This window comes from Colius striatus, chromosome 24 (assembly GCF_028858725.1).
Source record: "Colius striatus isolate bColStr4 chromosome 24, bColStr4.1.hap1, whole genome shotgun sequence".
In the NCBI taxonomy this organism is placed as follows: Eukaryota; Metazoa; Chordata; class Aves; order Coliiformes; family Coliidae; genus Colius; species Colius striatus.
In genome coordinates this window covers 6,163,917-6,186,445 of record NC_084782.1, presented here as the reverse complement: position 1 = coordinate 6,186,445, position 22,529 = coordinate 6,163,917, and the positions used below count along the sequence as shown (strand labels likewise).

Genomic DNA, 22,529 nt, shown 5'->3' with positions numbered 1-22,529 from the left:
TTAACTTCATATTCTGCATCTGGATAATCTGGGGAAACAAGCTGCTTTGGGTGGACACTGTAGATAACCCCACTGCCTGGAATCCCATCCGGGTCCCGGCTTCAGAAGCCACATCAGGTTGCACACTCCTAGAAAGAGGAGCAGTGTCTGTTTGACCTTTGGAACGTTTCCATGCAGAAAGCGTGTTTTAAATGATAGCTTTGAGGGCCTTAGCTCCAGTGCAGCACATAGTTTCCCTGTCTGCATTTCCAGGAAACACCCAAAACTCCCAGTATGATGCTTATTACTGGCCGAAAGTGTCAAATTCACAGGGGCTCTTCCAGCTGGGGAGTGCTCAATGGGCTCGTTTGTTTGATGTGCTGATACAGATCTTGTTACTGCATCAGGATCCCAGGTGATCTGTCAATATTTGCATCATGTCATGTTCAACAATGCAGTTAACTGATCCAGAAACCCAATCCAGGGTTAAACCCTGTGCTATTGGCAAGAAGTGCCCAAGGTCAGTGGCTACCATCTTACGAAGGACTGTTGTTTCCTGCAAGCAGAGCTGGAAACGACGATCAAAATCTCTGACCCAGCAGCAGCTTCTGTGCCCCAAAAACTCACAGGTCGGGGTGATTAAAACAGATTTCTTTGGGTGAGATCTGGAGCTGCTTGAAGTTGATTGAAAACCTGCCCACTGGCTTTGGGAGGCTTTGACTCAGCCCTTGGGTTAAGCTAGAAACCACCTTCCCCTTCGCTAAGGTATGAGCTATTGTTCACTTGACGGCGCTGGTTTCCTCTCCGTGACAGCTGTGGGTAGACGGGGAAGGGCTTTTAATGAAGCCAACCGCTGCAGAAATTAAAAAGCTCAGGTTGTTCTGATGAAAGAAACCCATTAATAGTGATTCTCTCTTGCGTGACAAAGGCTGACGTCCTTAGCTCAAAGTGACATGAGGCAGGAAGTCCTGGGGAGACAGCCTGTACCAAAGAGGGCTGATAGCCCAAGTTGGTCGGTTTTTTAACTCAGTCGCTGCCTTGTTTCATAGGGTTTAGCACTGCCAGGTCCCACCCATGGAGATGGAGCCTCCAGGAGAGCCAGGAAGGGTCCTGATTCCACTGCATCTCTCCTCTGGCTTTTCACTCCTAAATGAGCCTCTGTGTTTACCTTGACTTATATTCCCATCAAGCTTTTTACTTCCTTTTTATCAGGATAGTTTTAGGTTTTTGGGGTTTTTTTGTTGGTAATTGCTTTGTCTCCCCACAAACCAGACTCTTTCAGAAGCTGTAAGTACAGTGCTGCTATTTACTTGAGGCTTGAATCCCCCGTGGGGCTGCGCCCGCGTTCAGACAGCGCGGGGACGGGGCGACCGCAGCGCAGCGTGATGCAGCCACATGAAGCCCTGGCTTCAGCTGGGCGGCTGAATGATCGTTACGAGCATTATCAGCATCAAGATCACTTGATTTATTTTTTGGGATTTTCTCTGTCACATGCCCCATCCCAGCCCAGGAAAAGGGTTTCAGCTGAGATACAGGCACCGCGTTTAATTTCCGTTACATTTTTTGCGGAACTTGGTCTTTGAAGTTCTTTTGGCTCCTCTGCTGAGCTCTGACAGAGAAAGCTGGTTAAATGGAAAACATAAACCTCTTTTTCTTCTTCTGTGCTCCGTTTTATGCTGAGATAATAAAACGTAGACCAAAACAAGACATCTCAGTGCACACGCTGTGCCCCTTGGGCAAGCACAGATCCGGTGTGGCAGGTGCTGCTCCGAAGGTCCTCAGTCAACGCAGAGATGCCCAAGGTCTAGGGACACACAGAGGTTCGAGGAGATCATTTATGGTGTTGATTTGAGGTTTCCATAGTTTACTTCACTCAGCAGGGAAAATAGATTTTCCAAACACCACTGAGTTTTGCTTTCTGCTGTGAGCTTGCTCTTACCAAGCTTTGTGCACTGCTGTCAGTGTGTTTTCATGCAGTTTGGACTTTTACACCCCCATGAGCTTTGGGATTATGGAGTTTGAGGGGGGCTCACATGGACGTGGAACTCCCAGGAGAGGGTCAAAGACCCTCAGAAACTGTGGCTGGGGTTTGTCTGCGTTTGGAGTTGCACCCATGCAGTGATGCCATGGCAGGAGCTCAGCTGGGAGAGCAAGATCCCCTCAGGAGTCGATGCTCTCCCCTCCCTTCCGAGCCGTCCAGCATCTCCGCAGACAGCCTGGCAAGTGCAGCCTGTGCACCAGGAGCCAAGCCGACGCGAGATCAGGAGATACCAGACCTCAGATTAAAGAGGGGGAAGTCTGGGGACTTTCTGTGACTTCGCTATAAATTGACACCCCGGTCACGCTACGCAGATGTGAGGGGAGAGGGAAGGGGGTGTGAGCAAGAGGTGGCTGCACTTTCCCCCTTTCAAATGCATCACTTTTCTTCTTAAAAGCTACCGAGAGCTGAGCTTGACTTGGTGGATGTTGAGCCATAGGACTGGATCTGATAAGGCCCTGCTCTCAGAAGTGCTGTAGGAGGGTTTCTTCCCAGCTCCTCTCCTCTCTCCCTGGCGTGCCTGCACACCTCCAGTGCCCCCAAGTTCTGCTCTGGGTGATGCTGGGGTGAGGCGTTTGGCGCCTTGGGAAGGTCCTTTCCTGGCAGGTGCAGAGCTCTGGGGGTGCTGCCCAGCTGTCTGGCTGCAGCAGGTAACGAGCAAGGAGAACCCAAGGTCTGAGCCCAGCACAGATGTAAAACTGGAGCAGCTTCTCTGGAGCCCCTCCAGCTTTGTGCGGGTGTAACTGAGACTGGAATCCGTCCCAGAGAGAGTGAAGCCGTTCGGTGATGATTAATACAGTAAAATGCGAAAGTTATGTATCGAGTGCATTTCATGCGCCTCTCGCCTCGGGACAGTTCGCATAAATGTAATAACTGCTGCCCTGTGCCAGCAGCTGCTACCTAAGGAGCTGGGAGTGCTTTACAAATGCTCATTAGTTGCTGCCCTGCCTGGGGGAGGTAGGTGAATAGTCTCCCCATTTCACAGCCAGGAAAAGAGGAACGGAAAGAAGCAAAGTGAGATGGCCGAGGTGGGGGCTGCTCCCATCCCTCCTCCTGCACCTTCTCCAGCCCTGCTGGGCTCTGACCCCCCTGGGTGGGCAGAGCTGGGGAGGGGGCTGCAGAAAGACAAGACTTTGTCCTGTGTGCACTGAGTAAACGCTGTTGAAAATACTTAAAACTGAGCATTTCCTTTGCTGGTTCCCCAGTCACCACCCTGCCAGGAGACAGGTTTCTCCTGTCCCCTCTCCCCACGGGGAGCGGGTGGGGGCTGCTGTGGGCCAGTCAGTTGGGCACAGCTCGGGGCACGCTGCTCCTTGATGGGATGCTGACTTGCCCAAGGATTTGGGGCCTCCCATGTGGGGCAGTCTGTGTCTCTTCCTCATCAGGCTGCATCTGCCCCAGCTGTGAGACCTTCCCATGTGTGTGTGCCATGCCAAGCCCCCCGGGACCCCCTCTCCCCTGGGGCTGCCACGCGTTACCTGCTGCACACAGCAGAGATGAGGCTGCCCTGACTGTGTGTAACCAGGGTGCTCTAGCTAAAGGGTAACTGATTAGATATCAGACTCTCTTATCATGTTCCAGGGCACAGACAAAAGCTAGAAGACCAAGCCAAACCCTTCACCGATCGCTACGGGGAGCTGGAACGGCTGCGCCAGTCCATGAGAGTCACCCCAACAACACCCAACCCCCGCGGATCCCTCAGCACCCCAAGCCACTTTGGGTCCCAGGCTCAGACTCCAATACAAGGTAACTGGTTGGGTGCCCCAGCCTAGTGTCAGTCCCTGAAGCCTCCTGCTCCCACACAGCAGCACCAGCCAAGCAGGCTGCCCTCCAGATGGTGCTTTAGGTCTGCAGTGCAACAGCTCCCTGGGTGACAAGCCAGGGAGGGATTTGGTTGGGTTTTATGACCCTGGAAGCCTTTTTGCACCAGTTAAATCGGCAAGATGGCTGCTGAATCACAAACCCAGGCGACTCTGCTCTGAGCACCATTAGATGTGGAGGCTTAGGGAAAGCTGAGCAGTTTCAGCAGGCATGGGAGGAAGATCAGAGCAGCATACTTTGAACCCAGCAGCTTCTTTGACATGAAGGCACCCGCGCAGTCGGTTAAGCATCAACTAGAAAGGGTGTTTTATACTTTACATGCTAATCCAAATGGTTTCTTATCTTGTTGCATTGTGTTTGTGCCAAGTCTGGCGATCCATCGCCCAGCTCCAGCATAATTCCCCACATGCATGCACACCTGCACGGGGCACGCGTGCGCACACACTGGCACACCGAGCCTCGGCCCTTCCCGCGTTCGCCATCAGCACGGCTGAGCCCTCGGGCGCTCCCCAGGAATCTGCAGCTCCATGCCAGGACAGAGGCAGGGATTGCCACCAGAGTTACCGGAGAGAGGTCACTCTGCTAATTCCCAGGCACCTGAATTTCAACCCCAAACTCTGGGTGAAGGCGCGTGTGCGCCCCGCTCCCTGCGATGCCACCCCGAGCAGCCCCTGTCCTGCCTGTGTGTGAACCCTGCTCTTTCCCCACGCACCTTTCCTCTGAAAATCTGCAGAAACACTGATGAGGATTTAAGGGATGATGTTTAAGGTGTTTGCATGTTGAGTTTTGGTGAAAAGTTCCCCTTCTCGGAAGGTTTCATATGAAAAGCTCCCAAAGCCTTTGTGTTGCGTTTCCAGGAGTGATGTAGCTGTTTGAAAACCTCAGTGTCACGGGCAAAGAGGGTGTCTCAGGTGCAAAAACATGTTAGAAAACGTTACTCCAACTGCAAAAGCTGCCCTGCTCCTCCCAGCCCAAAATTACAGCGAACATTTAATTTATTTCTCATTGCAATGCAAATCTTTATGCCTGGAATTCTCATTGATATTAGCATGGCTTGTGAGAAGAACTCGGGCATTATCATTTGATTTTTTTGTTAAAAAAAGCAAGAGAGAGAGAGAGAGAGTTTTGTAGGCTCATCCCGTTGGCTGCACAATAAAGAGAGAGGTTCCTAGGGGAAGAAAAAAAAAGAGATGCGTATTTTAAATTAGCAGAGTCCCCTGTAGTGCCAGAAACCCAAAGAACGTTGTTTGGGGAGAAGAATCAGGTGATGACACAAATTCAGCAAGAAAAATAATGAAACTGGCCACAAGCTACTGACTGTGCCAAATTCCCAAATGTCAAGTGACAGCAGGAGTGGAGACACACAAAATTAGCCATCTAAAACCGTTCCTGCGGAGCGAATCCAAAGGGCCAGGAATGCTGCAAAAGGCAGTTTGTGCACGCTCTGCTCTTGGCTCCCGTGTTCTCAAGTCAGAGGAACTGTCTTAAAATTACTGTGGGCTCTCACCAGCGTAACTGGGAGCAGAATCAGCTCAGCAGTTTTAATCTCAGCCCTGTCCCTTTGACACAACGCTGGCTATAACCAATCATAACAATAACACTAAAACCCACCCCAAGCCTCTTTCCCTCACACACACACACGGCTTATTCACAAAGACCGGGATTTTTACCGGAGCAAGTGGAGCGTGGCCTGTGCCAAGAACAGCACAGGAGTTAACAGGCCTGTAATTCTCACCACTTGGCACGTTCTTAGGTAACCCACACGAGGAGCCGATTAGTGAAAGGCACGACGAGATACGGGTCAGGAGGGACGAACGGGGCGGGCTGGAGTTCAGCCGGACCCTGCTGTCCTGTACCTGGATGCTTCCCAACCTCTGTGTGTTTAGCATCCCTGCATCCCTGTGCTGAGATTAAAAGGGGGCCAGCGAGAGGCAGAGGGGCAGATTTTCCCTCCCCCATCACCTGCACCCCGTCAGCCCTCCGCTCATGTGCTGGAGGTGGTTGGCCTCCTGGTTCTGCTGACCCAGCAGTCTGCACAAATGCTTCCTAATCTGCTTCTGGCAAACCCAGGCTGGGGAGCTGAGATGCTCAGAAGCAGCCTCAGACACCGAGGGGGAGCTCGGCACCTCCAATCCCTGCACACAGCACGTGGGGTTTGGGCTTTGAAGCAGATCAACGTCTAGGAGGTGATGTTGATCTCCAGGAGGAATTGGGGTCCTTTGGAGAGGGGTTTGCTCCGTCCCAGTGCAGTCATTCCTCCCCGTGAGCGGAGGCTGTGGCTGCAGTGGAGATCACAGCAAGGACACTGGTGTAAGGGGGGGAAGGATCTGCCCCGCAGCCGTTTGCAGCACTTTCAGTAAAGCCACCCCGGAGGTTATAAATAGCCCCTGTGTAAAACGATCGTCCTGAGGTTAAATGGTCTCAAACCAAAAACCTCCTGGTAAGAGAAAAAACGATCGTTTCTGCAGGCCATGCCAGGAAACTCGGGAGGAGAGTGTGCTCAGCACCCTGGCTGAGAGGGTCAGATCCTGCTCTCACGCTGCTTTCCTGCTGCCTAGTGTCAGTGTGTTTCAGTGGCTTCAGTCTTGCCTTACCCCGTGAGATAAGTGGAGAACCAATCCCTTCCCACGCCTGTCCCCAAATGGGATGGACGTGTGCAACCCTCCCCACATCAGATTTCATTCCCACCAATGCTGCTTTGGGGGAAAAACAAGGTAGTTCTGGGTTTGCTCCAGTGCAGCTGTGATGAGAATCTGTCCTGGGCAGGTAGGACAGGCAGACCCAGTGCTGCTTCCCTGGCTTCAGCAGCACAGAGCCGTTTGCCTCCATTGTGGATTTGGCCCAAGAGTTCTCCAGTGAGGTCTGGAAAATGTGAGGTTTGAGCTGCCAGGCGCCCGTCTCGCAGCGAGACACGGAGCTGCCGGCGTGGCTGGGGACGGTTCCGTGCGGGGGGCATGCGAAGCCAGGGCCTTGCGTGCTTGCCTCGTCTCGAGTTTTGTCTTCTAGCTCAAAAAAAAATCAAGTAGCTCTTAAAAGTGAAGCAAGATGTTGAAGGAACTTGCTCTGCCAGCCTTCAGCTGCTTCTGGGGGCCCCCCTTGCTCTGGGGAAGTGGGATGGTGACAGACACATGTCCTCATGGGGAGAACCGGGATGGGCGCAGCAGCCCCGAGCTCTCCGTGTGATGCTTCGCCCGTGGCTCACGCTCAACCCTTTTATTCTCCTCTCAGCAGAGGAGGCTCGCCCATGCAGCCAGCCCCTGGGCTCCCTGGCTTTGTGGTGGAAACATCTTCCACCACTCAAAGGCAATTGTGTGCACTGTGCAGCAACGTGCAGGAGCCTTGTGCACACGAGGACAACTGCAAAGTGATTTTAAATTGAATCTGCTCAGAGACAGAGCGAGCTGTTTTGATCGATGCACTTATCATCCCCTTGCACAATCTTTGCATCTCTCCAGCGAAAACAAATTCCCTCAGCTTCACAGGGAGAGCACTAAATACTGGATCTTTTTGCAGGCTCCATCCTGCCTCTCCCAGCCTTAGTGTCAGCTGAACTGGGAGACATTGTCTTTGCTGGTGAAGAGCTTTCAGATCTCCTGATTTGGAAACTGTTCAGCTTTAGCCAGCTTGCCTTCCAGGCTATCACTTAAAGCCAGAGCAACATTTTTAACACAGGCCAGTTATAGGCAGCGTGTTTTACTATAAGCATTTAAAGTGAAATCTCTCTCTGCCTCTTTTCCTTTTTAAATAGACATTTTTAAAGTATCATGTTACTTTTAAGAAGCCTCTTGGCATAGGCAGCAAGTGCCCTATTGTTTCTGAAATGCAACGTGGCCTCTCTGAGGTTAAGTCCTGAATTATGGGCCCAGCAAATACACTGAATTGCTGCTTCCTAATCCCTGTCCAGATCGACTTATGGTTTCTTTAAAATGTCCGTTTCTTAATGGATAAAAACATTCTACCATGGGCAGAGACTAAATTGTTTCCAAAGGAAGCTAGGCAAGCATTAGTGGGAAGAAAACATATTGTGGGATTCAGCTTCAGCCTCAAAGGAAGGAACATGCTGAAGATGGGTTTCCTGCCTGCTCTCAGGCTCCACAGGCTTCTGTGCCTATCTTTAAACCGCTTTTCTGCTTCTCTTAGTTACACTTGCCTGCTGCTCAGTGGATGTCCCTTAAATGAGTCTGGCATGTAGCCATCAGAGCACAGCCCGGTGCTGGACGGGAGCACCCCCTGGGAGAAGCCCGAGCACCCGCAGCCGCTGCCTTTGCCACTGATGTGCAGCCGCCTCCGTCTCCCAGCCACAGCTCAGGGAGCTGAAACCCTGCAGTTCCTATGGAGCAGCAGACGGGCCAAAGAGCAGATGAGCTTGATGCGAGCCCAGCTGCCTTTGTCCCGGGCTGCAGGGATGCCATCCTGCCCCTGGGGCGCAGGGGCTGCAGGAGGAGCCCTCTCCCCTCACCTCCCCGCTCAGCATCCCGCTCTGCAGTGGGGTTCCCATGGCAGACGCAGCCTGGTCCAAACCTGCTCAGCAGGCAAGGTGGTCTAGCTGCAGGCTGGGTTGTAAATTCAGCAACTTCCTTTTATGTAGTTAGGGCTTGTTAATTTTTTTTCATACCCTTTGAATACAGGTACAGAGCGAATGCAGGAGGCCGGGGGGGTGCGGTTCCCAGCCAGCCCACCCATCCGCGCCAATTAGCACCGTTAGCTCGCTCATTAGCTTTGCGGGACGGAGCGGGGACTGCGGCGGGTGCCGGGCAGGGGGATGCGGGCAGAGGAGACTCTGGGGATGGCGAGGGGAAGAGGGGGACTGTCATGGAAGAGGAAGCTGTGAGAGCCCGGCTTGTTTAGTCTAGCAAAAGGCAGGCTGGGAGCAGAGCTGAATGCTCTGTATAAATACATCCAGGGGGTAAACATCGAGGAGGGACTGGAGCTAATGTAAGCTATGAAGGACAGTGCTGGCACAGGAGAAGGGGCTGAACTGGCCCTGAATAAAGCCAGACTGGACATTAGAAGCAAGGTCCTCCCCAGAAGGGCAGGACGGGTCCAAGGTCTGGCAGGGAGCATCCCAATGGACCTTGAAGCATTTGCAGACAAGGTTGAAGTGTGGTGCCTGTTTCACCAAGCTGGGTGTAGCTGGGTATCTCCCTGCCCTGCACACCTGTACGGGCTGAGAGGCTGTTGCCCAGCACATTTGGTTCAGGCTTGTGATGCTCAGGTCTGGGGTCTGAGTGTGTGTCTGCATGGGCAGCACAGGGCGTTTGAGAAGAGTCAGAGAACCGAGCAGCGAGCACGCTCAGCATCTCGCCGTGGTGCCTGGCGATGCTGTGATAAGCGACGTGTGTGTTGTTGTGTTTTGGTTTGGGGTTGGTTTTTCTTTTTTTTTCAAACTCTTCAGAGGAAGTACTTGCACCCAGTTCGTGAGCTCCTTATATCAGATACAGAGCAATTGCTCCCTGGGTGTGTAACAACGGATGCTGATCGCACCCTCGTTTTCTTTCAACACCTCCCCTCCTCCCCCAAAATAAATCTTGCTCTATTTTTCGCGGGGGGGGGGAGGGGGGGAAGGGACCGTTTTCTTTTTTAGTTGGCTCTGACTTGGAAACGAATGAACTTGTTAACATGTGTGACAGAGGCGTGAGAGCGCGCCTGGGTGCGTGGGTGGGGAGGGGAGCGGCGCCTGCTCGCGAGATGAGTTGGGTCTGCAGAGATCAAACGCAGCTCCTGCACCCTCCCGTGCAGAACGCATTCTCTCTGCCTTTGGCCACCTGCCTCTCCGTGCTCCCAGATGGAGCCGTTCTGATCAGGGGAAGGAGGCAGGGAGGAAGAGAGGTCAGAAAAATGCTGAGAGACAACCTGGAGGCTCAAGCATCACAGAAACTAGTAGAGAAAAAAGCGCCAAAGGTCTGTACAGAGGGAGGATTTCTGTCCCTGCTGCGTCCCACACATGCACACGGATTATATACATAAGCATAAAGTATCATTAGTGTTTACACTGTCGTCAATCATCAGGGCATAAGACAGGAAAGGAGGTTTTTTTCCCCAGGCTATATTTTTCATGACAATTTTGCAAGGCACGTACATGCATATAAATAGAAGGGTGATACATAGCCAGGCTGAGATATTTATACAGTCTGTACGCTTGGAGAGTGCCACCCTGTCAAGCTCCCTTTACATTTCCTTTATGTGTGTAAATTTCCTCTGTGTGTACCACACATTTGAGTGTTTGTGTGTGTTGTGCAATACACACACTGAGGTTTTTTGCAGACTTTATTCAAGCAGCCACTGCATGCGCCTCACAGCTCTAAAATGAGGACCAGAGAGTGATGTCTTGGGTGCTGTGGAATTGCTCAGGTTCCACACGTCACTGCAGATGATCTGATAATCTCCAACTGCTGCACGTCGAGCCCCGGTGCTGTGCTCTGTGCACATGCCCTGGGTGAGCTTCTTGTTTAGTTACCTCTCAAAGCTCTTTCTGTGCTGCAGCACTGAAGAGGTCCTGACATGGCTTTTGCTGCTCTTTCTGCTCTCCAGCCAGAACAGATATTTCCTGGGTTAGGAAGCAGTGGAAGCCCCCATCACTTCACTGGGATGGATGCATGTCATCGCTCTGAGTCCCTAAAACCTCTTGCAGAGTCCACTGCCTCAGCTCCATGAAGGCTTCCAGGGAATTCAGAGCAGACCCACCAGTCCTGACCCAGCAAGGGCACATGAACCAGTTCCACTCCACCCAAGACAGCTCCCAAACCCAGCATGGTCTTATGGGAGGTAGCTGAACACACCCAGAGAAACCTCTGTGGTCAGCAGCCTCACAAACCAGCCTCTCCACCTCCGTGCTCAAGGCCAGCCCTCACTGCCCTGCCCAGCTCTGCCTGGAACCAGCTGCAGTTCAGCTCCCATCGCCATGCAGGCACTCAGAGGTGGCTTTTTGCATTTATATCCTCGCCATCCACCCAAGAAAAGACCCATATTTTCTCCAAGGTGAGAAGAAAGCTGCTGTGTCACTTGAGCGTGGTTGTTTTATCTGGAAAGGGGCTGAGCAGCTTTGAAAGCCTTTTTCTATCCAACTCTGTGTGCAGGGGGACTTGGGGGTCCTCAAAAGGTGCAAATTGCAGCTGCACAATTAAACCACGGGGTGTGTCGCAGTCCCCTGGGCAGCACAGCCCTAACGAGGAGACAGTGGCATTACTAATCAGGGCTTTGACCTTTACATGGCTTTTATTTAATACACATTCCACACTTCCCCAAACTCCCATCCAAAACATTGACATTTCCGCTGATAGATTGGGTCAGATTTTGGAGTAGTTGGGGGACTCGATTCACTCTTACAATGGTTAAATTCTTACAGCTAAATGGGCTTATTCAGTTAGTGCAGCAGCTGGTGTGATTTCGAGAAGAAAATAAACATTTCCTTCAAATATTTTGATTGGCAACTGGACAACTGAAATACTCAAGCTCAGATTGCCAGGGTCCAGAAAGGAAAATGGGGGCTGGACGGCGAGTGAGGGAGGCAAACCGTAGTAAATCCTGTGAGGCAGCGCGACCACGCAGATGTGTGAGATGCGCAGGGCTCTGTCTGCGCTGGACAAGGGGACGGTGACACGGGATTCTTAATGCCCATTGTTGTCTGTAGCCTCACAGGGAGCGTGAGGCCCAAGGGTACAGCTTCACCCGCTCCTATTTCCCTGGCATTTGCTTAGCACGTTGCTCGCTCCAGCTCGCTGTCTGATGGCTGGCTGAGCGTGACGGAGGGTTGCTTTGCTGCTGAGTTAGGTGGTTATGGAGGGTATTAATAGTGATGTTTTATTTGGACCTTTATTTGGCTGTTTCAGCGCAGCTCTCGGATGCAGGGAAGGAGGGCTGATGCCTCTGGACGGGGTGGTGGGCATGGGGCTGTGTGGGTCTGGCCGGTGTGGATCCATAAGGTGGAGGGGCAGATCCACAGTGAGGGAGCCGAGATGGGGGGGCAGCGCTCCAGTCCCGCCGCGCTCGGTGCCGGTGCCTTTGCCGGTGCCTTTGCCGGTGCCTTTGCCGGTGCCGGAGCCTCCGTCTCCCTCTCGCGGCCGCCCGCGACTGCTGCCGCGGAGCACGTCGGGGCGGCCCCGGCGGAGCCGCGTCCCGCAGCAGCCCCGTGCGGCCGCGCACCGGGAGCTCTCGCCGGGGACGGGCGGGCTTGGGCTGCTCGGGGCTGCGTGGGGAAGCAGAGACGGGCATCCTGCGGCGGGAGCAGCCCGGTGTCCGGTTGGCACGGCGTGGTAAGGCCGAGCCCAACGTACACAGAGCACAGAGACTGAAATGCTCAAGTGGGCTTTGGATTTTGGGGTTTCGTTTTGTAGCCTCAGCCTGGTCGGGTAAAGCTGGAGCTTAATTCTGGTCCAGACTTTAAGCCTGAGGCCCAGCAGAGATAAAAGTGAGTCGGTCACAGTCGCTGGGACGCTGCACTGGCTCTGTGGGGCTGTGGGTTGTGCTGACCGGGGCAGACGCAGCCCAGGATTTGCTTTCAAAGGGATTTGCACCCACACACTCAGATGTAGAGAGGCCCGAGTGTGCAGAGAGCTCTGGTCAAAGCCTGGCACCTGCAGAGCTTGCCTGCAGCCCCCTGTTACTTGTCAGGCCGTAGCTGGAGAGTCTCTGCCCCGACTGCTGCTGCTGTGCCCACCAGCATCTCACACACTCACGTCTGAGTTAGCGGCGAGGACACACTGCCAAACGGTGCAAGTTCAGGCCAATAACATGCAGCCTTAAAAAGAAACCAACCCCCTTTGAGTGTGTGTAAAGAGAAATGTGCCCTGAGCACTGAGGGTTTATTTCAATTTGCATTTTATGGAATATTGTTTATGGGCCTGAGAAAGCGAAGGAAGGAGCGTGGTCTGATGGCTGGGGAGTGTCATCAGCTCCCGGGAAGGCAGTGAGCAGGACGCTGGGCTTTTGGGGAGATGAGGGGGATTTCAAGTCTCTTTTTTCTCAGTATATGGCAAAACAGCCCAGCCGCTTGGGCTGCAGGGGCAGGGCAGGGCAGTGTGTGTGAGGAGGAACCATTCAGGAAGCAGTGCTGTTTGTCTCCAGCCCAAGCTCAGCCAGGATTTCTGTCCCAGGGTCCCACCTTACTCTGTGCTGCTGCTGGATTGCTTCAGCTACGGGCTGTGGTCAGGCTGCTGATCTCCAAGCCTCAGCTCACAGCACCTGGTGGCAGTTTTGGTGCTGCTTTTGCTTTGGGATGGAGCCGAGCGCCCTGCTGGAAGGCTGGGATGTAAAGTCAGGTTGGTTTGGTCAGTTGTGAGCACTTTGGGCAGCGCTGTGCTTTTCCAGCCGGCCCCAGCACGCTGCCCCTACCCCTGGGCACGCGAGGGACGGCCCCGCAGCTCCCACGCTGGGCTCCAGCCCCGGGTGTGTGCAGAGCCGGGACAGCTTTGAGCTGCTCCTCTTATCTCGCACCAAAGCCGCAGCCACGTTCACAAACCAGGTGCTCCCCAGCCTCTCTCCTCCGTGGAGCCTGCGTGGGAAGGCGCTGCCCGCAGAACGACTGCAGGGGAGGGAGGAACCTTCTGGCCCCTTCTCCTTCCAGCGGCCGATGGCTGAAGGACTCACCTGGCATGAGAAAGAGGGTTCAGATCATTCTCCTCCCCATCTGCTCCTCCAGAGCATGCCCTTGCCACTAGTTAGCTGGAAGGGATTAGCTCAAGTATTTTCTCCTGAGGAAATGCTGCAGGGCCTGGAACACCAGCCCTGAGAAGTTAAAAATGCTTCATGATAATAAATACATGTAAGGCACACAGCCCTGAGCATGCATAGCAAATGCACAGCCCTATGAGTGTGTGTGTCTGGATAGATATTCATACCTAAAACCAAGCAGCACGTTTTACCCTACTCATCTCACACCTTTTCTTGTGCTGGGTTGATTCAAAATCCAGCCAATGGAGCTGAGGCAGAACTGTTTCCCTGAGAGGGGTGTCAGCCCTGTGCCAGGCTGCCCAGGGAGCTGGGGCAGTGCCCAGCCCTGGAGGGATCCCAAAGCCATGGAGCTGAGGTGCTGAGGCTGTGGGTCAGTGCTGGGCTGGGCAGGGTGAGGGCAGCGCTGGGACTGCAGCAGCTCCAGGGGCTTTAACAACCCAGATGACTCTGTGATTCCATGAAAGGATCTGTTGGTGTGGATTCCAGGCTCCAGCCTGGACTTCCCACAGGAGGATGGGGCCGAGCAGCACTGGGCAAAGGTTCCTCTCCCGTTACAACTGACTGCAGCCTCCTGTGGGGTCGTGGTGGGGCTGCAGCATTTGAGGGAGCTGGGTAACCTCCCCCACCATGCTGACCCAAGTGTCCCTTCCCCCAACAGAAGAAAGCCTCAATTTCTCACTCTCTTTATCCTCTTGGAAGGAGAAAAATACACAGAGAAATGAGGCAGAGGGATATTGTGGCTCTTAGCTTGGGAGCTTTCAGCTGTGTGTTTATCAGCTCCATCCCCTGATGGTATCAGCACGAACAGGCCACCCACCAGAAGGCTTAGCAGCCGGGCCTGGCCTCCAGCCTTTCCTCCCTGTCTCCGTGTGTGTATTTACACCACCGACTATCTCAGGGACCCGCCGTCTGGGGCCTGCATCCCTTTATTTACTACACAGCTGATGTAATGGCTAAACATCTTTTTTTCTGTGTTTATGGGGTGTGTTTTTTTTAATCTGCCAGAGATGAATAGAACCCCGGAGCAGTCAGCTTAGTCCTGTCCCTTCTTGGATAGGAAACAACAAATTTTAGTACAGGAAATGGGAACAACTTAAACAAAGGGGTTTAGGAGTCTTGTGTTTAAGCTCTCCAGCTCCTTTCCCTGGCAGATCCAAGGGGTGCTTTTCCTTCTGACTGTAACTCCCGGGGTGGGGGGTGGCCGGGGCCGTGGGACAGCGCTTTAGCCTCTCCCTCTCCTCTTGCCCCCGCCAGGCACGTCGGACCTGAGCCCGTTCTCGGACCCGCGTCAGTTCGAGCGCTCGTTCCCGGCGCTGCCGGCGCTGAGCGAGAGCCGCTTCTCGGACCCGCGGATGCATTACCCCGGCGCCATGTCCGCCGCCTTCCCCTACAGCGCCACGCCGTCTGCCACGAGCATCGGCGGCCTCAGCATGACCAGCATGCCCACCACCACACGCTTCCACCACACCTACCTGCCGCCCCCCTACCCCGGCTCCACGCAGAACCAGAGCGGACCCTTCCAGGCCAACCCCTCTCCCTACCACTTGTACTACGGCACGTCCTCGGGCTCGTACCAGTTCTCCATGGTGGCTGGTGGCGAGCGCTCGCCCACGCGCATGCTCTCCTCCTGCACCAGCGCCTCGGCGGGGAACAACTTAATGAATCCCAACCTGGGCAGCCAGAGCGACGGCGTGGAGGCAGACGGGAGCCACAGCAACTCACCCACCACCATGACGACGACTGGGAGGATGGATGAGTCGGTCTGGAGACCCTACTAGGAGGAACTCATCCGGGCACCCCGTAGCTTTAACTTAATCAGCCACTGTTAGTCCTTTTGATAGTGAAGAGAGCAAAATGATGCCTAGGGAAAAGGTAAACCAAAGTGTCCCAAAACCAAAGCAAACCAGGATCCTGTGCGTGCGTGGGCAGACGGACCAGGAGCTGCATCACACTTCAAGATGAACATCCACGAGGCTTCGGTTTGTTGCTTGATGTGGTTCCTTTCGTCTGCTTAAAGTATGTGGATTGTACATAGGGAAAACACAAAACCAGCCCAAAGGGACTTGTGGAATCAGATGTTTGTTTCTTGCAGAACACTCCTCAGTCATCTCCCTCGCACCTCGTCCCCACACAAAGCATTCGGAGCTCAACCTTCTGCAGAGCGATGCAGAGGAACGACCGGGGGGTCGCCCAAGGCACCTCTCTGCCAGGGCAGGAAGACTGGACTCAAGAGGAAAAAAAAGAAAAGCCCCCTCCCCCCCATCTTCTCTCCTTCCCAACAGCGTAGGGCCCGGCCACCACGGAGCTGCGGGACGCTGCGGCACGTCAGGGTCTGGGCGACAGCACAGCCACGGCATCAGCCACGTGAACAGGAGCTGTGGTGGGATTATTGTTACTTGGTGCTGATGGCAGGGGTTGTATTGTTCCTTTTTGTCGTTGTCATAGTTTTTAGCCCAGTAACGTGGCTGATCCCGTGCCCAGCAGACCCTCTCCTGTATGTTTACGTATGTCCCTTTTACCAGGCGTGTTTCCTCCTGTTTGCTCTTTTGTCCTGACCTCACCACTCAATTCTTTGCTCCTGTTTGTTAGCAAATCTCAGTAATGGTGCCTGGAGCAAAGGCAGCATCCAGGACAATCTCAGAGGAGGCACTTCCAAGCACATTAGCTGCAGAAGGGACCCAGAGCCTCTGGCATGACCCTGCCACTGGTCTCTGTGTCTTCCTTTCATCCTCTCTGAGGATGCACATGCAGCTGATGGCAAAGCATCGCATTCCTGTTACGATTCCTTCCCATGGTTTCACCCAGAGCAGACTGACACGGGATGACTTTGTGAATTAAGAGAAGATTTGCTCTTGTCAGTTTGTACCACAAGCTCTTACTGGGATTTGGAGAAAGGAGCAATCTCTACTCAGTCCCTTGGTGGTGGGAATATTGTGAAGCAATGGGATCTGGCTTTTTCTATCCTCTCCCCCTCCTTTCCTCCCCCACAAGTGCCCCAGAGCACAGGTGTCTTGCTGTAGATGAATAAGCTGAAGCAGCAGCACTAAAGATCCCCCCAGCACGTCAGAACCTGGTTGCATCACGTGCAGCCTTGTAGCTGATACCATTGAGATCTCAGTGTGAGCAAGGGCTGTGCTGGGAGGCTGTGGGGGTCCCTGGGGTCTCCTGTGCCCCAGCTCCGAGGCACACCCAGGGTTTTTTGGCTTCCCCAAGCTGTCTGTGCCTTCTGCTGGCGAGGGGATTCGGGCTGGCCTCGGGATTCCTCGTGCTGGCAGGTTGTGGGGCAGCATTTAAAGCGATACCCCGTGCCCCAGGAGCCTGCCCTGGGCTGCAGCCCCCAGTGCCACCACTAAACAAGCCTTTTAATTTATTTCCTTTGGGATTTTTTTTGCATAAGCAAGAGAAAACTGAATCCCCAGAGCTGCCCTCCCAGCCCCTCTGTCCAAGCTACACCATCACAGCCTGTCACCGAATCTCAGCTGGCTGCTTGTCAGCCCTCCAGGGTTGTAATTGCACTACCATGTCAAGACTGGAGCAAGGCACCCCATCTTCCTGGGACAGCTGCAGTGACCACTCCTGAGTTAAATAAGCACCAAGAACAACAACTGTTTTAAATAATAACAATAATAATTAATTAAAAGCCCTACCCCAGCAAAGCTGCAACTTCCCCCTCGCTGCATTCACCTGTCCCACCCGGCCGTGCCACTGGTGGAAAGCACAAAGGAAACAAGGCATCTTAGTACCAGGCTAATTTAAGACTGATGTTAGTGAATTTAAAAGGAAAAAAAAAAGAAAAGAATGGCCAGGATGGTGTTTTTGTGACATATTGTCATGTGAAGGGGTGGGTGTCTGCACCTCTGGTGTGCACAAACGCTCCTGAGACAGGCCAATGTTTTCTGCTTTGCACTATAATTTGCTTTTTTAAAGAAAGATGCACAATTGCTTGTACAGTGAAACCCCTTTGGCTCACAGAATATTTAACTATGGAAAAAAATCTAATGTTTGGTCTTATTTGTTATAATAATATAATTCTTAAATGTGTTGAAGGATCTGACTTAATAATGCTTCTGATACGTGTGTGTGCAGGGTAAAGTGCCAACAGCCAGCCAAGTAGATGAGAACAGAGACCTTTGTGGATAAAGGGTGAAGTTGGTTTTTTTAATGGTGTCTTATGATGGACATTAAAACAAATGCTAGTGATGCCCAGTAATGTGGTTATTTGTGTAAAACACCAGCCCTACTTGAAGGCAATGCCCTATATTTAATATGTAGCCCATCTTTTTAACCTGTAGCACTTGTCACTAGGGAGGGGGGAGGTGGGGAGGGAGAGGAGGAGGAGGCTCTGCTCCTGTTGAAGCCCCTGGAAGAAGCTCTGGCTGGAGGAGTCTCTGCTGGCTTCAGGGAGGACAGAGCTGGGTCCAGGGAGGGCGGGTGGGAACGGCCTTGGCCCGAGGCCACAGCAGAGGGTCTGTTCTGCTTTTCTGTTCCTGGTGTCGATGTTCTTATCCAATGTACATGATCCTGTCGTCCGGCCTCCGTGTAATCATTTTCATGACTTTCCGTGTGGAATAATAAACGTGTGGTTGCAGATGCCCCGGTGCCTTGCTCCTGCTCCCTGCCCCTGGCACGGGAGGGCTGCCACCCTGCCCTCCCCACCGGCTCCTTTGGGCCCTCTCCCAGCACCCTGCCCCCTCTCAAGGTGGGTCTGGAGCACTCAGGCCGTGCCAGTCTAAGAAATGGTGTTTGCAATGAAAGAGGGGGAAAAAGAGACCAGAAAACAAGAGCAGCCTGAAGAAAACCACAATAAATGCTGCTCTGGGTGGGAACCCGGCAGCTCAGCCCTGGCCAGCGGAAACGTGTTTCGAGTCAAACCCTAGACGTGCCTGCCCTTTCTTCACAGCTACTGGGAGAGGAAACACCCCGAGGTGTAGCTGTTATTTAGAGGAACTTTCTGTTCCACATTGATCCAGGCTTTACTGCAGCCTCATTTAATGTGGTGACGAGGAGAGAAGGAGGAGGAAAGGGAAAGAAAGAGAGGACAGATAAAAAGGGCTCTGTTGTACCAACATACACTGGGGCATCCATGGAAAAGGGGCTTTTGGAGAGGTGCAGCCCCTCATAAAGTGGTTTTGGTGCTGGTGCTGATGGGGTGATGCCTGTCAGGTGAGTGGCTGCTGCCTGAGGCTGTGCTGGACCGAGGCAATGCCTGGGGGGACGCAGCAGCAGCTAAAATACAGCTGGGAGGCCCAGGTAGCTCGGTGAGCTGATGGTGTTAAACGTTCCCAGCACCTGAGGGCCAGATGGGTGGTTTTATTTTTATATGGGTGTTACTTTTATATGAGCATCATTTTTACACGGGCCACCTACAAAGCACAGGATGTGGCCTGCTGCGGTGCTGGGGCTGCAGCGCCTCTGCACGGGTTTTACACCCCTTGGATGGACTGAAATGAGAAAGCTGCACCCCACCGTGGCAGTGTGGGATGTGGGGTGCATCAGCTTCTCCCAGAGGCCCTTCAGGAGGTGATGCTGTTCCTGAGTGCTGACACAGGAGGGGTCCCTCTGTTCCAGAGGGATGCTGAAAGACAGGGCTGAAAGCAGCAGTGTGGAGCAGCCAGAGCTGAAATGTCCTTTGCAAATGAAAACTGGGAAAAAAAATGAATAAATCACTGTAATTTGGGTGAGAGGCTTTTTATATTCAATTGAGTGGAGTTTGGGCTAAAAAAAAAACCTCTTAGGAAAATGAAGAATGTTGAGATCAGAGCTAACAAAAGTCTCAGCAAAAATCTTACCTCATTCTCTTTCCAGACCAAAGCCTAAACCCCAGCCTCTATTTTAATGACTGTGTTGGGTCCAAACTGTTTGTCTTAGTAAATAAACTTTTAACTTGCAAGCAGTATCCAGGCCATAGGGGAAGGAGGTTGCCTTCCTGGGGCAGGCACTCACCTGGCACACACTCCCCTTCCCTCACCAAGCCCTTAATGAACCCTGCACAAACGAGCCATTGGCATCATTAAGGCACAATCCTGTCCCTCTGAAATAATGAGGCCAAGTGGCCCTATGAGGTGCTTGGCACTCTTCCTGCACCCCAGACCCCCTGAACCTGCAACCACTGTGGATGCTCATCACCTGGACCAGTGTGAAAGGGCTGTCAGCCCCTGTGCCAGGCTGCCCGGGGAGCTGGGGGAGTCCCCAGCCCTGCAGGGATCCCAAAGCCATGGAGCTGAGGTGCTGAGGTGGGCTGGTCAGGGTGAGGGGAGGGGTTTGGACTCCAGGTGATTAATGAGCTTTTCCAATCCAAACAGTTCTGTGATTGAATCAGAGCCCCTTCAGCATCACCTCCGTGGGCATCCCCGGGGTTAATCCTGCTGGAAGGATGGGTGGTTGCAGAGGTTGGGTGGATTGGTTTGGGGTTTGTTTTTTGAACAGTGCCTATTTAGAAGCTAAATGTTGGAAAACATGGAAAATTCATTAGGGTGTCTGGGAAAGTGTTGGGTTACACGTCATTCACATCAGCTGCTCAGCAGGACCTCGCGCCTTGGGGCAGATCTATATTTATAGAGATATAATTTATATATAGCTTGGTAGGTTGGGTTTTTTTCCTCTCCATTGAGTTTTCAGAGAGGCACAAAAGTTCCTTTTCCTTCTCAGAGGCTCTTCAAAACCCACCCCTCCCCCCTTCACCCAGCCTCTCTGGGGTTGCCCCATTCCCACCCCTCCGGGGCCATCCCTGGTGCTCAGCATCTCTGGGAGGTGCCCGGTGCTTGGAAAGGCAGGAGCTGTTAAACCAAGGCCTGTAAAGGGCAAACAGGCAGCCACAGCAGCTCCTGCTGGCAGAGAGCCCCGGCTGGCTGCTTCCTCGCTGCTGCCTGGCAAGAGGCTTGGTGAGGACGGGAGCTGGAGAGGAGCAGGGGGAGGCGGAGGCTGGTTCAGTGCCCAAACTATAAACCCCCCCAGAAAACCCCTAATCCTTCATTCCTGATCACTCAGAATTTCTCAAGATCGGTGCAACACAAAAACAAGCCGATAAAACCCTTGTTCTGGGGTCACAAGAGCTGTTCTGTTCAGCTGCAGCCAGGATGTTTCCTTTTCCAGCTCCTCGGCTGAGCTCTTGCTGCTCAGCTTCGCTCAGTCCCGACGCCAGCACCCAGCCCTGAAACACAGCTTGTTCAGCTAAAAGCAGCCCCAGAGCTTTCCATGTCTTGCAGAGGAGACTCTCCAATTCAAAACAACAACAACAAGAAAGAGGCAGCCTGTGTTTTCCCATAAATAGGACTCAGCAACAAACCCTCTGCCTCGGCTCGTGCCAGGACGGTTGTTTTCCCCGGCGCCTGCTCCCTCCCGGCCCGGGCAGCTCAGCCCAGCGGGACTGGGGCTGAGGTTTGGCTGCGGCTGAGCCGTCCCCATGGCACGCCGGGGGGCTGGAGGGAAGGGGAGCATGGCTGAGACAGGGGCTGACAGGGCCCTGACCCTCAGCAGGGTTCACCGAGGGGGCCTGCGTGGGGAAGGAGCCAGGTGGAACAGTTTGGATTCATTTATAGTGGGTCTGAGGCACTTCTGCTGAGACATCCCAAGCTACTCACCTTGAAAATCTCCTGCTAAGGCCAGTTCGGGATTGAAGATGCACTTGGAGATAAAGGAGGCAAAAAGACAGTAGGAATTAAGCTCAGAGATAATTTCACATGGCTCAGGAGTCAGATTGAAATGCAGTTCCCTGGATCCTCATCAGCCTCCTCAAATCCCTGCAGGGATGTCACAGGTGGGGCTGTGTCAGTGGGATGAGCATCCCCGTGGCACCTGAGCCCACACACTGATGTCAGCTCAGCCACAGCTGTGCCAAGAGCAGCAGCCACAGCTCAGACCTCCCCCAACACATCAAGTGCCTTTCTGCACCAGGGCTGTCATTTAATCACATGTTGCTTTTTATCTAGATCCTGCAGAGTTGCCTGTGTAAGTGTGAACCCCCTGACAGCAGCAGGATGAGGTGCAGGGAAGGTGTTTTCTCGTGCAGAGCCCGGGCTGGGAGATCAGAAGAGTTTGAATTAAAATGGGCTCATTCCCTGAGAGTCTTTATTCTTGACTTAAGCCACAGAGGCTAAAAATGATGTTAGTGACACGGTGCTGGGATCCCAACGCGCTCCACAGAGCTCCTCCCATGCTGACTTCAAAGGGCCATGGCAGGGGAGGATGGAGAGGGAAGACTCATTAACCCTGGAATCATGTTAGATGGGGTGATAGAGGCTTTAATGAGGCCATGGAGGGGGGCAGGGGAGACGGGGCTGTGGCCCAGGGGAGCGTCTGTGTCTGTGTGTGTCTGTGTGGTGCCATCGATGCACCCCCAAGGTGAGTGCCCCAGGCTGCACCTCCCTGCGTGGGCAGAGCACACAGGACAGGGCACGTCTGCGTGGCCATAGGGGCATGTGCCCCACAGCACCCAACACCTCCCCCCAGCCCCCTTGGGCCCCTCTGTCTGCTCAGATCCCTGGGGGAATGTGTGGCTGCCCCAGGAATGCTCCCACAAGGCAGGATCTGGCTTTGGGACGGGGCAGGAGCATCATAGAATCACTGCTGCAGCTCAGGTGTTTAAATGAGTGCTGCTCTGAAATATCTGTGACTGGGCTCCTGGCAGGCAGTGCACCATGCAACTCCAGCCCCACACTGCTCCAGGGAGTACGGGGCTGGAAATCCTGTTGGTCTCTTGGGTGTGCAACCAAACCAACCCTGGGATGGCCCTGGGACAGCAAAGCAGTCAGGCAGAGAAGGTGAAAGCAGCAGGGTGCTGCCCTGACCTCCTGCCCAGGGCATAGTGCTGCCCACAGCCCCACCACACAGCAGAGCAGGAGGGACAAGACAACACCAGTGACCTTGCAGGGATGCATCACCCGAAGCCTTGGCTCTGTCTGCACTGTGATGCTGAGCAGGTGGGTGCCAAGGACTGTGTAGGGCTCTCCATCACCAGAGAGCTCCGGTGATCCACCTCCAGTGATCTATTGACCCCCTTCTCCAGCCCCTGCTTGGCTCCGAC

General features: G+C 53.6%; 1 protein-coding gene across 1 annotated transcript in view; it reads left to right on the top strand.

Annotated features, from left to right (window-relative positions):
* RUNX3 (RUNX family transcription factor 3) overlaps nucleotides 1-17,802 on the top strand; it is a 36,604-nt gene extending 18,802 nt beyond the window's left edge. Inside the window, exons 4-5 of the mRNA XM_062014392.1 lie at nucleotides 3,599-3,763; nucleotides 14,762-17,802. Of these exons, the coding sequence (XP_061870376.1) occupies nucleotides 3,599-3,763; nucleotides 14,762-15,285 (689 nt within the window). The 3' untranslated portion in view covers nucleotides 15,286-17,802. The remainder of the gene's footprint in view (nucleotides 1-3,598; nucleotides 3,764-14,761) is intronic.
* Nucleotides 17,803-22,529: the final 4,727 nt, after the last annotated feature.